At 37.5% G+C, this 17363-nt stretch overlaps 1 protein-coding gene across 1 annotated transcript in view; it reads right to left on the bottom strand.

The window, feature by feature from the left end:
- Positions 1–17363, bottom strand: part of trpm2 (transient receptor potential cation channel, subfamily M, member 2) — a 69070-nt gene that overhangs the window by 24584 nt on the left and 27123 nt on the right. The window contains 10 exon segments of the mRNA XM_088931110.1: positions 265–445; positions 1510–1681; positions 3322–3464; positions 3783–3978; positions 5411–5636; positions 6224–6328; positions 6950–7062; positions 7950–8095; positions 11913–12039; positions 16686–16835. Of these exon segments, the coding sequence (XP_088787236.1) occupies positions 265–445; positions 1510–1681; positions 3322–3464; positions 3783–3978; positions 5411–5636; positions 6224–6328; positions 6950–7062; positions 7950–8095; positions 11913–12039; positions 16686–16835 (1559 nt within the window).

Below are 17363 nucleotides of genomic sequence, written 5' to 3'. Positions count from 1 at the left end.
GCACCAAACCCTGATATGGATTTCAATTTATAATGAAATGTAAAGAAACCCATCTAAACCATCCCATTTGATAACTTTTAGGCTATAGGTATTATAATTATAGAATTTAGGCTGTAAAAATAATTAAGGGAATTTTAATTACACAATTAGCATGTGCCTCCCTTATAATCTCTTGCACAGAATAACTGCACACACATGAAAAGGAATATATTCCTGATAAAATAAGAATCTCAAAATCAGAAGCATCAAGATCAAAGGCCTTACTTGAACATGGCTATCAGCAGATTGAGGAGCAGGATGTTGGCAAAGAGGAGGTAGACACACAGCAGAACGATAGTCAGCCAATCTGGGAAGGCAGGAGTGCCGTCAGCGTTCAGGACTGGGCACTTAGGCATTAGAGGGTCATCACCATTTAAACTGCATGTACTGTTGTCAAATTTAACACCTGCAAAAAACAACAGAAAAAACAACTCTCTGTCACAGCAAGTGGAAAACAATTTTCAGTGCTCATATGTTGTGGAGTCGGAGTCAGTTTTCCATTCAGAGTAATGATCACTTAGGCCTACAAAGGACAAAGGTCCCTGCAGTACCTTTATAGCAGGGTTGGAAAACTTCTTGGTGGGCTGCACTACCTACTGTTTGTTTTTCCAGCATGGATATTTAATCTGAATACTGTATGTTCTTTTTAAGTTTTTTTGCAATTATCCTTTACTTTTTTACTTTTACTTTTTATTCACACTGCTCAAAACAGGGCTCACAAAGAACATGGTAATCTAGAAGCAGTTACTGTACTTACTATAAATGACAGGCGTAGGCTGCATGAGTTTGATTTTCTATATTACTCCTTCAGATTTCTCACTGATATTATTCTCTCTGATACAGGTAAGAAACTATGGAAAAATATACAGTATTTGCTGCTCCTTTACTAGATTGTTTTTGTTTCTATCAGTAATACTGTTACAGAGTAATAGCATTATTCTGTTTTCACATTAAGCATCTTAGATATTGTAAGAAATGCTATTGTATTAGTGATTGAGTTGATAAGCTATGCAATTTTATGCATCAGTGTCTCAGTTCAGAAAGTTTGTGTGACCCTCCAATGCTTTGTCAAGTATTATGATGACTTGATATATTGTGATATACAGTACCACACATACATTATTTCGACACTGTCTGTTTTGTTCAGGAAAGAAATCCCCATTCACCATTAAGCAAGCCCCAGTCATGGCTTATGACCACCTTTATATTCCTTTGTATTCAGGACCACTTTTTTATAAAATGGTGTCAAGATTCTCTACAGACTGAAGTTTTTGAGCATGTTAAATATTAAATGCTCCCAGTTAATTAGATAAGTAGATTAGCTGGCTGTGACCTTGGCTGGAATTAAACCAGAATAACTGTAGCCCTAGGGGAACAGAGCTTGGTTCCCCTAGGTTCCCCTAGTTCCCCTTGCAGATGGGTAAGCTCTGTAGCTTCTTGCCAGCAGGGGTCTCTGTTCCATGAACTTACTGTCAATCCTGGATGGTATATTTCCAAATATGGTCAAGTAGGGCTCATAAACAGCACCCCGGAATATCCAGTTCAACTGAGTCTCATTATGAATGAGGATGGACTGCATGGCCACTCCATAAGCCACTACCCAGACTCCCAGCAGGAAAAGGAAGAAAAAAATATCTTTCATCTGGGGGAAGAGCATAAGAAGGACAAAAGGATATAAATGGCTTAAGGTGACCCAGCATCCGATACGCCTGGGACAATAAGGGTTTGGTGTTGCTCTGCATGCATCAAAATCTCCCCTAGATCCCTGGGTTTTCAGTTAATTCATTTTCTTATATTTAAGGTCTTATTGCCACTCCACAGTTTTAATAGCTTTACAACATCATTTTCTGTCTACATATATTCAAATATACATTCGGCGTGGTTTATCTTGTACTAGAATAAAATACTGTATATACAGTAGCTCTACCAAAATATTACAGAATAGCAGAATAGCAGAATCTCCAACTCTTTACCTAGAGACTCTTCCAAATAATAATCCAAATATTATCATAGATTACCTGTTTCTGGAAATTAGGAACACCTGGAATTCCTGATATATGAAGGAAGAAATTCCTTCGATTAAGAGAACTCTGGCCATTGAAGCTTCCTCTCATTTTGGATCCAGAGAATTTCTAAATTACTTAATTTAACAAACTGTCTGCTTAATATACCAAATCACAATCAAATTGATCCAGGTATTTATAAATTGGTGATAGCGGTGACATATTAAACCTGCTGCACAGGGGCTCTCAACAACAGAGTCAAAAGCATTTGCCAGAGTCTGAGATGGAGACTGTGGTTCAGTAACCTTTTGTAGTCTGAATTATGCTTCCTGTTGATGTTTTGTTGCCAACCTTTGTTTGAAAACCCTTAAGACTATCTCTTGTGTTGTCATTTGAATTAGTTTTCTTTGCAACAGCACAGGACAGTGAGCAAAAGTCCCAATCTGCTACTACATAATAGCTATCAAGAACAAGCTATGGGACACAACCACAACCCTAATACTTCAGAATGGTTGGGTCTCTCCCATGGAATATATCATTCTCCAGTATTCTGGTAAGGAATAATATGGATATTGACATGGTGTGGTGGTTAGTACTGTACTTCTGCCTCACAGGTCTTTGCTCTCTTTGATTCCAGACTGAGGTATCGTAAGTGTGACATTTTCACATTCTCTCAGTATCCACTTAGCAAATACTTCAAAAACCTAATTAGAATTTCCTCTCTCCTTCTGTCTCTTTAGTTCCTTTGTCTGTTTCTATATCCATCTTTTTAACAAGACAGCTGAGTAAACACCATGTCCTCCGTATATTGTTTTTACTCAATTTGAAACCTCAAAAACTGGAAATATTCACATTCACATTCATCAAACTGGAGCCAAGGTTATTCTTTTATGTATATTACTCTTTATGGTAATTAGAAATTAGAAGATGGCCATTGCTTCTAGATCCCCAGACACCTCAACAGCCACTTTCATAGCTGGAGCTGTAGCAGTATTATGAAGGTAAAAAATATGTGTAATTATTGGACTATAAAATAATACCAAACCTTTAGTGAGTAATGTATGTATTTTAACTACTATTTAGGACCAGAAAAGGTGTGTTATTAAGATTGAAATTTTAGTTTTGCACATTTTAATATGGACAGTGTAATGGGAGTGGAAAACAACGGAGATGAATACAAAATCTGAAATTAACAACACTAAAGCTTTAAACAAAAATTAAAATAAACTTAATAAATGCTAGTCAGCAGGTTGCTTGGCTGTGTTTTTGTTGTCCGTACCATTCGCTTGACTATGATGATCTTCGGGCCCAGGGTCTTGCTTACTGCAAAGATGGCCATTAGTCTCAGGCAAAAAATGATAAAACCAAAGCAGAGTATAATTCTTCCATCATAAAAGGCTGTCGTGGTCAACCTGAAAAAAATGTACCAGAATTTAAATTACTTTGTTTGAGTTCAGGTGCACGTTCATCTCTCAAATTGAGATGTTACACGTAATGCCATGGTGACTGATATTACTGTATGTCACCAACAACATAAGGTGATGGATTCACCAAAAAGATATAAAACTTCAGTTTCATGTTAAGCTTTATCAATATACTTGCTTAAAAGAAAGAGTTTTAATCTCAGTGCCATAAAATCTGAATAACCTAAAATTGTATCTTTTCAGAGATAAACCAATTCTGCCCCACTCTTTTATAATTTTTACAGTCATTGGTTCACCTGGAACATTGTTCTGAAACATGTATTACAAAAGGCACCGTGCATAGTGTAATTCTTCCAGTTTTATTTCATGGCAAAAAAAAACATATAGACAAACCTGCATGCAAGTCCTGCTATAAAAATGAAAATTGACAGCATGTCAACCTTATTCCACGTGTCATTGAAATACATGTGCGCCTTCTTTTGTACTCCAAAACCATCTGGATCATGAAACAGCTGTCCAAACAAATACAAAACAAGACAAATTAACAAATACATAGCCAGTGTATCACAGAATGTATTTGTGGGCTTATTTTTTATTTGAACTCAAATTGTATTAGCCTTTTTTGTAGAGCTTATCCAGCTTCAATGTTTAAACTTTACAATTATAACTAGTATGAGGTATTTGAATTAATCAGTGACACATTTGGTGCATTTTTGATAAAGCGGTTATTCGAATTTGACTTTTATTCCATAATTAGGAAAGGATCAGTAGCTCAGCATCAACATTTCATACAGTTTCACAAACTTCTATTTATAGTTAGACTCTGCACTATAATAATATCAATATGAAATTGTATGTTTTAAAAGCTAAAATCAATATGCATTTTTATTTTATGTCCTCCCAATTTAGAATTGCCAATAATTAACTATCGCTCTGATACAACCATTCTATTGGCACAGGAGAGATGCAGACAATATGCTTCCAACCTCCAGAACATGCAACTCATCTCAACTCATGTTTCTTTTCACATTGAACATCTATGTAAAGTATAATATGTAAAGTACTACAGTATCATTATTGGTTCTTGGGAGAAGGTGTAGGCACACAACAGTTTTACCAGTTGATAGAACTGGCTTTTAAAGGAGATAAACTTTATTTAGAACTGTTAGTCACAATAGTGGCAGCACTACTCTCTTCATTTCCCCCTGTAGATAATGATAATAATTGCTTACACTTATATTGCTCTTTTCTGGACACTCCACTCAAAGCGCTTTACAGATAATGGGGACTCCCCTCCACCACCACCAATGTGCAGCATCCACCTGGATGATGCGACGGCAGCCATAGTGCGCCAGAACACCACATATCAGCTATCAGTGGGGAGGAGAGCAGAGTAATGTAGCCAATTCATAGAGGGGGATTATTAGGAGGCCATGATTGGTAAGGGCCAATGGGAAATTTGGCCAGGATGCCGGGGTTACACCCCTACACTTTTTGAAAAACGCCCTGGGATGATAAGATAAGATAATGATAAGATGATATTAATGATAATATCTTAAGATGATAAGATAACACAAATTGAAAATAACAGAATAGTGTCTACAAAGTATATATTATCATAGAATACATAAAAAACAAGGAATATTATTCTAACAATTTTATTGTTTTGCCTCATTATTGTTTTGTTTTTGAACATATTAAACTGGCTTATTATCATCAGTTAGTTGCTTGGGGTATTATAAATAACCTGAACTACACTGTTAGCTTATGCATTCATGTTAAATTTTCAAGACTCTGTTGTTGTTGTTTTTTGTAGAATCTTTTTTCCTGGTATCAATTCCAGTGAAAGTAGAACTTGAAACATCTTCCAAAAAAAGCTTGCCAGAAAGTGCCCACGTGAACATTGTTTATGTGTTGTTTTAGCATGTGCTGAATCGAGCTCACCTGTCGGATCTCCTCAAACAACAGTGAGGCCAGCCAGACATACAGTAGGATCTCTGTCCATGAGGGGCTGACCTGAAAGTCCATCATCAGAACATAGGCAAAGAGCCAAAGGAAACCAAAGTAGGACACAACATTCCAGTAGAAAGTGACCACTGGGGAGGTGAAGAAGTTCTTAAAGCGTCTGATGAAGCTCAAAGGCACCAGGATCACCTGTTCCTGGCGCCTGCTGTGATGAAAAGAGCAGAGTTCACAGTCACAAGGGAAAGCTGACACAATCCATTTGTTCCACCCGTGATGTATCCATTTTCAGCAGGAAGACCTTAAAAAATTCCTCCAATCAGAATTTACACACAATACTTGGCAGTAGGGTAATCTTCTAACTGTTGTTACTATAGCAGTATGGAAGAAAAAAAGCTGAAACAACAATACAATGATTTATGAATAAATTATGCATTATTAGAACAACCTGTTATAAAGCAGTAACGAATTGTGACAGAAATGTTTTTCAATTTAAAAGAAAAGATCTAAATTTGCTTTTCATTTTCTAAAAATCATTGTAAATGTTATGTACAATCCTAGCAAATGACCACATTAAACAAAGAAATAAAATTATACACATCCATTATAGAAAAATATGATATCATTATTATGTAAAATAGGCTCCAGAGACCACCCTATGAGTATACAGCATTCAGGACATGTGGTTATCAGCACTATTGGTTTGCGGTAGTGTCAAAAGGTAATACCTTTTTTTGGCTAGTTTCTTCCTGAACTAATTTATGCACCAAACACTGAGAAAGTTAAAATGGTTACCGGAAGTTTGTCGACAGCTTTGTCTCAGGATGTCCAAAAGCCATGGTTTCTAGACCGTCAATCTCTTTGTTTCTCTGTATCTCCTTCTGGATTTCTTCATCACGTCTGTTGGTGAAAAAATGTGCTGTAGGGTGCATCAGAAAAAACTTTGCCACATGTCACTGATTTGCCAGATTAAACCTTTTGTGATGTACCCATTTTTAGGTTTAAATTCCCCTTCGGTTAACTGTTGTAAACCAATAAGACTGGTGTTGCAGGTCTTTCTAGTGTTGGTGGTTGGCACAGGCTGACTGTATAAAACACCTTAGTAAACACTATAAGGTGTATAAACACTTAAGTAATAAACACTCTTAAACTCAAGCACAAGGAGTAAACCAAGGAAAATTACAATATGACTATAATGATATTACATAATAAAGTTAGGCTTATGACAATAGTTTTCCTGATGCACTATATTGCCACTCTGAAACTCAACATTTGTTTTAATATGACATGACAATGCAGTATTTACTTTTAAGTCTGCTGTACTATATTTTTTCTGGGTTCATAGTTCAGACAAATCAATTTAATTTTGCTTAAATATTTAAGTGGCTAGTCGAGGACTTCAAAAAGCCTTAGTGGCATTACAATACTATTATTTAAATGGATAGAAATAACAGTATTTGTCTGAAGACACACTAAAGAACAACCGTAAATATGATATAAATAGAGGGCATTCACAGGAACCTGAATGTGACGAGACCAGTGTAGATGAGCGGGAAGAACAGCATGCACAGCAACACCCTCCACAGCTTTGTGTCCACTGTAAGCTCCCCCCACCAGATGGTGGTCAGGAAGGCCTGGATGAGAAGAGATTCACATTACGCTACCAAGAACCAACTCTCTCTTCACCGCTCTTTAAAACAGGCATCTAACACAGCACAGCTGATCTGGCCCACTTATTTGCCAACTGCAAATTACAAGCCCAGATCTTTTGTTTTTAGAGAGACTTCATGCTTACAGTATATTCCAGTACATATCTGACATTGAGTGCTGACTTTATGATTTGTGACAGCAGAGTGGGTTGACATTTCAATCTTGGCACATAACTTTATGCCCACACAGAGAAGAGAAATGTAATTTAATTTATATATTTTATACGTAAATTACAGTTAATAAACTGTACAAAATATTTTTTTTAAATTTAATATTTTAAAATTAATTCTGAAAACATAATCAAATATATTAATTTATATTTAAGTGTATTTCAGGTCTACAGTGACATGCAAAGTAAATGTGGTGATTGTTTACTTTTCAGTTTTTTTATGTGGTAGGAGTTAATCAATTGCAGTTGTAATGTCATACAATATAATTACGATATAAAATCAGGATGATTACAGGGCTAATATTCTGATTCCCAGTAATTTATAAAAATATGTTTATCTAGTTCAAGTTGGCGCCAAGTTTATGCCTGTTCTGTATAAAGTAATGTGATATCACTCACAATGTATATTATTACAGTATATACATATAGCATGTTTTCCTCCAAGTGACTTATGGTAAAGCTTTTTGTGATTTAGCTCACCATAAAAGAGCTCTGTAGAATTAAAACTGAATGATCAACTACATGATGAAGAAACTAGCACACGGATTGGGACAGATTACCTCAAAATTTAAGGATTGTTGCATTACTATGCATTACTCTTTTCTTTATAGCAGCTAAAAACGCAGGTACTGTAGCTCCTACCTGGACACCTGTTTGAGCCACAAAGATCTTGTTGTCTGCCTCCAGGGCCAGGCGCAGACAAGTGGTCCGGCCCCAAGACTTCGACAAGCGGGTGAGCAGCTTCTGGGCTCGGAGCTCATCTCTGCCATAGCACTCCGTGAACACACCTGCAGCATGGGTTCGCAAACATTAACCAGACTGTGTCTTAGAAGATGTTTACATAATCTTTGTAGAGTCCTGAGGATATGGCAAAGGAGGTCTATACAGGTTAGGCATGATTTCCCAAAAGTTAACAAAAGGCTTACCAATTTGCAACAATGTTATTTTCACCTGATAAAGTCAAACATGTGTTGAAATCAAAGCCTGAAAACTCAGATTTAGCCATTGTTTTATGGAAATCACTCTAAAATAAAAACGTATTAAACATACATTGTTTTTTTTTAAATGGTAAAATAAATAAACCAAAAGTGGCCATGTTCCTTATTTAATCACTTGCTAGCTTTAGAAATTTCCAGCCTAATGTACAGTACTACATTACAGTACAGTGTACAGTACACACAACCGACAAAGGCTCCACAGCTGAAACGTTTCTTCTCTTTTCAGCATGGAATAAACCTTTACTTGTTCTAATGTACATTATGTGCACTTTGTAAAAAGAACTGTTGTGCATAAAGCTGATTAAGTCAAATCAGATCTTTAAGCTAAAGCTATGTTTATAACAAAGCTTATGTCACAGAGAAACAAAATTTGGGTATCACACAAAAGGTGTCAAGCAATTCAAGTTTGCATTGAATGACCACTGCTTCCCTAAGGGCTTTTGCATTTCTCGCTTTGTTCTTTTAGTTTCCTCCCATTGATCAAAGCTCTTCCTTGTGCAGACACTTGTTAATCACTGCACAGTTCAGAGGTGATATTCGGGATTGTGAGACACATCTAACTGGGCCTCAGACAAAGAAGACATGATTACACCTGACCATATACATACCAACAGGTGATCAATGAGCCCCAATGGATTAGCTCTACCCACACCCAAGACAGCAAAGGGACACTTCCACCCCCATAAGGAGAAGACCTGAGCTCTGGCTAGGGGGGCTTCAGAATTTCAACGGATTTGACGGGGACAAAGAGTGCAGTATTGGACCTCAGGAGAGAATATGGACCCCAGAGACACAATACAGAGCAGTAGATGAAGGCTCTGATGTCTTGCTCCCCCATGACGAAGGGCATGGACTTGTGGCCTGTCATAGGACATTTGTATATAGTTCTTTTTGTAGAATCTATTGCTATGTAATTTTTGTATTATGGGAACTGTCGTATTTTGTTGTGGGTTACATGTTGCAGATCCTCAATGTTGTCTTGTGTCTGTCTGTTCCACCACATTGTGTCCATTATAACATTAGTCTGCTGACCGACCCCTTAAAATGGAGGTAAACCTGTCCATCAGGGGTGGGGCTTATAGTGTATAACCTGGATGATGTACTTATTGTTGATTGAGTTTTGTTCTGGCCTGCTGTTTTAAAAGAAAAGCAGAAAGCTTGCACTGTTTTTGGTTTCCTACACTTATTTTGTTCCTGTTCTGATAGTACAGTGTTTTTTTTTTTACTTGGCTGACTACTCAAGCTGGGTAGTCAGTCACATACCCCCAACCTGATGCTGGACTTGGAGAAAACTAGGTAGAGTGGGGCAGCATAAGGCACTACATTGTTCAGGTCAGTTTTCAGGATTCAAGAGGAAGCTTAGGGCTAAACCGATATTTTACTGTGGCAGAAGGAGGTACATAAATGGAGTTGTTTTTGGAGAACAGTGAGGTTGGACACAGGGTTTTGGTAACTGGGGTCAATTAAGTTCTTGAGCTATTATGACAGAGTGAGAAGGATGGATGTTTGGGCACAAGGATTCAAGGGCTGTATGGATGTTAAGTTGCATCGATTGGCCAGTAACACCCAAGAAGACAGGGATGAATATGTGTTAAAAATTGGGTGTTATTGGCCAATCAATGCAATCCCACGTTACCCCTGAATGGTGTGGTAATTGCCCAGAGTCTGTGTTTAGAGCACGTGTCAAGCTCACAGCCCGCAAGCTGCTTTAATCCAGCCCTTGCAAGACTTTTCCCGGTCTATTCTATGAGTCCCGCGACAGCAGGAACTCCAATTCCCATGAGCCCTTAGCTCCAATCGCATCACACAACAACTGAGTATTAACATCCTCCCCTCCCCTCAGTGTAAAACTAATTAGATTAGCTATGTTTACACAGATGTCACCATGAATCTAGTAGTAGAAAAAACGATATCATCTTGCTAGTAACACGGAACTGTGGTGAAGGCGAGTTTTATCACGACTGAAGAAATAGCTAAATCAGGGAGACCATTCTGTGAGAGCGGTTTTCTAAAGCGGTGCCTGTTAAAAGTCAGTGAAGTAGTGTGTCCAGAGACAGGGTCTGCTTTTGCAAACATCAGTCTCACTAGAAATATGATGGCTACTCGAGTGGACGAGATTGCTGACAATCTACAAGAGCAGCTTTCAGAGAAAGTGACCGAATTTATTGCATATTAACTTGCCATTCATTGCCATTCAGGATTTTATGCCCAGATTAGACTCTCTTGCATCAAAGAAAAGAGCTCAGGTTTCTGGCTTGGCAAAGCGACAGTAGGCTAACAGTTTGTGATGTAGACCTATCCTTATTTGTGTTTGTTTTTATTTATTTCAATTCATGTATTTATTTCAATTCATTTTGTGCAATATAGTTACATTGCCAAAAATTACCTAAATGTTTAATCTTGAACACATTTTCTTTTATGAAATGCTCAACCGTATTCTTAAACAGAGGAATACTGAAGCAATATTTTGTTTGTATAGGCCACATTCACTTGCATATGTGGAAATATATATAATAAAATTCTAATCAGTATTTATCTCTGCATGTGTGGCCCGCGACATGATTAAATGTTTTTAGTTTGGCCCTCCTTAAAAATGAGTTTGACACCCTTGATTTAGATGGCCCTTGATCAGGGCAAGAAAGACGCTTTGACTGGAGCAGCGATCGAGGTGGGAGGCTCTAGGAAAGACAGGGTGCAATTGAACAGTGCATCATTACATCTGCATCTGCGGACAGCCATTTTATGAACAGCTATAAACAGTTATCCACTTCCTTCAGTTAGCAACTTTGGGGAAAGTGAATTACTCTAAATGATTCACTGTACCTGATGTTACTATACTAACTATCGATTTAAATACATAATTGATGTATTATCAGAACTGTTTATATATGTTATGAACTTTTTTGTTTTATTATATGAATAAGAAAATTACAGTGCATGGCTGCCATCAAGGGAAAAAATCATGTGTTATGTCGTAATTATGAGATAGTACATTATCATGTACTTTACGTGACAATCATGCAGTAGCACAATTGTCATGCTATACCTAAATTATCATTAGCTTACTTTAAGTTTTAAGCAGTGGAATCAATTATGTATTATAGCTTCTTGTTTAAGGATGTGTGATTGTCATCATGATTATAATGATTGTGTTCACATTAGGTACAAATTGTAACACTTGGTATCTCAGTACCTGTCTGAATTACTCTCGTCGTACTTCCCACCTTTCAACCTTTGTTCATCTAAGTCTGGTCTCCTGTCTACTCCCAAACCCATCTACATACTATGGATTACAGAGCCTTCTCTTGCTATGAGAGTTACCTTCCCTGAGCACCTTCATTACTCAAAACCTTCTTTTTTAGATGGGATTTAATTTAACTGGTTCTGTGTCTGCCCCTTTGCTTTCCTACTGTATTCCAAACCCTTATTTTAATTGTATAATTCTGCTATCTCCCCTCATTGTGTGCTTTTTTTCTTACCATACACTGTACACTTTGAGAAGCCACTTTGCTATATTATTATTTGGGGTCACCATCCATGACACCTATTTTACCATTTCCATTCATTTGCAGTCTACTATAAAGTAGGGTTCAAAATGAAATACTACCAATTGCTCGGTGCTCATAATGATCCGCTAGTTTCTTCATTTCATCTGACTCGTCTCCTTCCTCTTCTTCTGCTAGTATCTTTAGGATCTTACTAGCTGCGAGGGCTGCAGCTATGTTGTCTCTGCACTGAAAGCATACAGCCAATGGTTAGTGTGGGAAGGAAACATTTTCAACACAAACTGTCTTGAAGAGGCAGATTCGTGTAAAAACATAAGAAAAGTTACTAATGGAAGGAAGACATTCAGCCCATCTATTTTTTCTATTAATTCAAGGATCTCATTCTTGAACGAAATCAGATCATAAGAAAAGTTACAAATGAGAGGTGGCCATTTCACCCAAGGATCTCAACTAGCCACTTCTTGAATGAAGCAAAGTATTGGCTTCAACCACATACAGTAGCTACATAGCTTATTACATACTCCTACAACCCTTTTAGTAAATAGGTGCCTCCTATTCTTGATCTTAAAAGCACATCCACACAGTTTCCACTTGTGCCCTTTGGTTCCTGTTCCACTTTTAACAGACTTACACTTATTTTTTTGTTCACTGCTAATTCTTTGAAAAAGTCCTCTGGGTTGACTTTATCAATGCCTTTGAAAATTTTAAATGTTTGTATCAGGTTCACTCTTAGTATTCACTGTTCAAGATTTAAAAAGTTCAGTTGTTCTCAAACTGTGGTACGCATACCACTGTTAGTACGCGGAGTGCCCCCAGGTGGTATGCCAGATGACCCTGGAAATTAGTTGTGTGCGCTGAAAAATTGGGATGGGTTTTCATATTTTCTAATTTAATAAAATACTTGAGTGGACACAAGAGCTACTATGTATATACCATTGTATAGGGATGCTTGCTACGAACCTAACTGACCAATTGTATTAAAAGAGGTTATCTTTAGCAACTAGGGAGGTAGGAGAATGTGCGTGATTTTGTAAGCACAGGAAAGCATGATAGATAACAGAAAAGTATTTAAGGACTGTTCTAGGTTAATTTGAGAAAAATACACCTAGCATCTCTGTGTTTTTCTCCCATGCGCATGAAATAAAAACTTATTTTAACTTCTGAGACGAACTCCTGACTGTCTTTTAAGGGGAAATGGAGAAAAATGCAAGCTTGCAGATTGCTAAAACAGGTAAGCCCCACACTATTAGTGAAGAACTTTGTTTACTGTTGGCAAAAGAGATGACGTATTATGTGTGGAGCTCGACCAGCTGCCCCTTTCAAATGACACAGTGACTCGTAGAATTTTTGATATGGCAGATGATGTCAAAAGAACACCAATAGAGCGCGTTAAGATTAGCAGATGCTTTTCACTGCAATTAGATGAGTCTAGATGTTGTTGATTTGGCCAATTTGCTCATTTACGTTAGATATAAGATTGAGGGCATGTCCCATGAGAACTTTATGTTCTGTAAGCCGCTACCAACAGGAACTACAGGAGAGCACATATTTCAGCTTCTGAATGAATTTATCGAAGAGAATGGCATCGACTGCAAAAAATGTGTCTGAGTTTGTAAAGATGGTGCTTAAACGATGACAAGCCAACACAGCGCTGTAGTTGCACGAATTAGAGGGGTTGCTCCAGATATGAAGTGGACACACTGCAGCATCCACCATGAGATCTTGGCAGTCAAGAAAATGCCTGAGGATTTAAAATCTGTGTTAGACTCTGCTGTCAAAGTTGTGAATTGTATCAAGGCTCGACCAATGAATTTACTTCTGTTCACTGTGCTTTGTAATATGGCTGGTAAAATTAGCCTAACTGGCTGATATATTCTCACATTTGAATGAGCTGAATATAGGACTGCAGGGGCTCTCTTTAACAATTGTTGACATCCAACAAGATCACCGCTATGAAGAAAAAGCTGCAGCTTTTTGTTAATAAAATCAACACAAGTGATCTCTCTGCTTTCCCAACTTTGGAGAACTATCTGCACACATATGGTGTGGCACTTGAAGCTGCTGTTTGTGATGCGATTGCAGTGCACCTCTTGTCATTGAAAGAACAGTTCCCAGAGAATGGATCAGGAACCCCTTTACTGTTGATGTTGTAGGAATACCCAAGGTTCTGACCAGTGCTGAACAAGAGAAGTTGCTCGAGTTCTCATCTGATGTGACTTTGATGTCAGAATTGAAATGCCAATCACTGTTGGATTTCTGGATCCATAGACAGAGTGTATACCCAGCCCTCTCATTAAAGGCTCTGCGATTTTTTATGCCTTTTCCTACTACCGGCCTTTGTGAGAAAGGCTTCTCTGCTCTCACTGCAATCAAGACAATTTACCGCAACAAAATGGATGCTGAGCCAGATCTGCGTTTGAAGCTCACTGCCCTCATCCCTGACATTGCAAGGCTTTGCTGGATTAAACAGGCTCACCCCTCTCACTGAGATGGTAATTGCTCAGTGCTATTTTTATTATATGTGTGTGGCCACGCACTCATGTTGGTCATTGAGACTTTCTGTGGTTCCTATGAGAAGATGACTTGTACAGTAGGTGGTATTTGAATGCTTTGGCTTGATTAGGGGTGGAACTTGGTCCAAAAAGTTAGGAACTACTGGTGTAGGACATTCCTTGCAGTTACAGAATATATCTGGGTGCTAGTCTCTGGACTGATTTCAATCTTCTTAATAACATGTGTGATTGAGTTGGTTTTTTCTTTGCTGTGTCTATCACGGATGTATCTTTCAATATCTCGAGGAGGAGATAGATTATTGATGTGGGATTGCTTATAATAGGACCCCATTATTTAAGGACGACCTTGAAGGATTGTTTGGTGAATTACTGTGAGAGATGTAAAGCACCTTAATTTGTATCCTGTTGGTGAGATTCTAGCACAAATAGGGACGTGATATCTGCATGAACATCTTATATTGCTGCTCCTTTGAATGGGAGCAGCTGTTGGCAATGATGTTGTTACCATTTTTCCATACAGCTGTCAAAGAGGTGATAGCGAAGTCATACCTGCACTGTGTCACAGATCTTAAACAAAACTGTGCACATTGTAAATGAGCCCTGACTAGTGCATTATACAATTTTAACATGAAATCCCTTGATCTGAATTCTACGCTTATAACTATACAGCTTCACATTTTTTTGCCTTCTTTATTGCTTCTCCACACTGTTTGGACTTAAGCAATGTGTCAACATAAACACCCAAGTCATTATATCTATAGTAGATAACTTCTTCTAGCTTGGTGTTTTCCAATTTGTATATCTAATTTATGCTTTTAAAGCCTGCATGTAAATCTTTTCACTTGTGTAGGTTAAATGTCACCTGCTGGACGTCTACAATCTTGAATTTTATCTACATTTGAATTCATCAGCTTGAAAAACACAGTGCTGTGTACACTGTAGCTTGTTAAATACATCCACAACTTTCTGTGTAAAGGAGTACTGTACCTCCTGTTCTCATTTTAAAAGAACCACCTGATTAGGGAAAATGTCATGATGAAAAACACCTTTGTGTGAAAGTAAAATTTACCCCCTTTTGCAACTGCTCAGAAGAACAGTAATTTCACATGAAGGAACATCTTTTTGTTTGGTTTATGTCATGCAAGAATGCTTGCAATAGAAACACTTTTTTCTACAGTTCTCCAAGTTGAAATCTAGATTTTTCAAAAGGATGCTTGTGCTTTTCTTTTACATGTCTGCAATGTTTTTCAAACAAATTAAGAGCAATGTAAGGTATTAAGTAATTCCCCTGTCTCTCAAATCCAGTCATACTTATTATACATATTTTAAATTAAGTTTATTTTAGGTATGTTACCTTGGATCATTAATACACTGGCCATATGTCAGATATTTTAGTTTACCAAATGTCATTTTTGCCTTCCTTTAAATGATTCTTATACTGTTATGGCTATTGAAATGTCTTAAGATCTAGAAACAATGGATAGGGAACAGAGGTCTGAACTGAGTGGTCAGTGACCAGAGAGACAATAGATCAAAAAAAATCTTCTGGTTTACCCTACTTGACTTCCTTAACAGTCATCATGAGTGAGAAACCCAGGATAAAAGACAGTCACAGAAGAAGAAAGTAGAGACACATGAAGGACAGGTGGAGAGAAAAAGAAGAGACAGAAATAAGAAGCATGCCAGGTGAGAGGACCTTGTTTAAGAGAGTTTGCCATATGTTATTTTAGGAAACTCTGATTTCCTTTATAAGGAATTCCCAGGTTAAAAACTTCTCTCCCGGTTAGTGGTGCTTTTTAGACTATGGAGATAGGGTTCCATTCACTTTGGAGTATCCTGATTTACAGGAAGAAAGCTTTAGCTTTGGGTTGTATTCTGTTTTATTTATGATGCAGGTTTTTCTCTTGTTAGTCTGTTATGTATCATGTAGGATTTTTGAGCACTGGATTAGCAGTCTGTGTTTTTCTGGTTGGTCAGAATGTAGACTTCTGAGATGTTGTATGTGTAACATGTATCATTTAATTTTTTCATTGGGAGACAGGGAGACAGCCTCTTCCCTTCGTGTGTGTGTGTTAGTGAAGGTGCAGCGCTGTAACCCCTGTCCCTGTGTGTGTACCTTTCCCCGGTTTAAGTTAATAAATGTCTTGTTCGGCCCCATTTCCTGAGTCCCATGCCTGCTCCATTCCGTACCCGCGGTCGTTAAAATATTTTCTAATTTCCTTAACCTCCATATCTGTAACAAAACAAAAGAGCTTTCAAGGTCAAAAGCCACTTTATCTTTTTTTAAAAGAAAATGAATCTTTGGGGATTTCATTTTAACCAAACAAGATTCCTTTCCGATCTTCCTCCTGACTTTTTTACCTGTTCCCATGCAATTTCAGCCAGCTCTTTCCTGTTCTGCAAAATAGCCCAAAGGAAGAGGTCTCTAGCTGGATCCTCTAGTGTTTTCAATGTTTTCCCCTCTGCTGTGGAGGCGATGTCCTGCAGCTCAGTTTGGGCTTTGGAATCAAACTGTAATTAGAAATAACAGGAGTTATTCTATTCATGTCCAAATAATTAAATGCATGTAAACTGCTACATATTCACTGTTTTTAAAAACAGAGACACGATCTCACATTACAGTACCTACATAAGTAACTGTACAAGTTATTTATGCAGGGAACCTACTGTGTAGCTGTAATGGATTCAGTTCGGAAAGTAAACGTTTCCTACACTTATGGCACCTTTAATGTCAAGTAATTTTCAAACAAAGTTAGTTTGATATTGCTTCAGAAATAAGTTGAAACAATATCAGAAATAAGTTGCTGAGGTTATTATAGAATGAATGTAGGTGAATAGGAAAAAAAGCTGCTGGTCACTAACACCCTTTGTCAATGAAATTTGTTACCAATGGACTACTGTACAGGCAGTGGAGAAAATAATGGAAACACCTAACAAAAAGGACTTGTATTTTGAAGTAACACTAGCAATTCAAAGGATTCACGTTTCATATTGATTTTAATACTAATTACCAATATTTTCCTGCTATAAATGACACCT

This window comes from Atractosteus spatula, chromosome 13 (genome assembly GCF_055471065.1).
Source record: "Atractosteus spatula isolate fAtrSpa1 chromosome 13, fAtrSpa1.hap1, whole genome shotgun sequence".
NCBI lineage: Eukaryota > Metazoa > Chordata > Actinopteri > Semionotiformes > Lepisosteidae > Atractosteus > Atractosteus spatula.
Note: the sequence above shows the minus strand (reverse complement) of the source record. Positions and strands in the feature narration are given on the sequence as shown.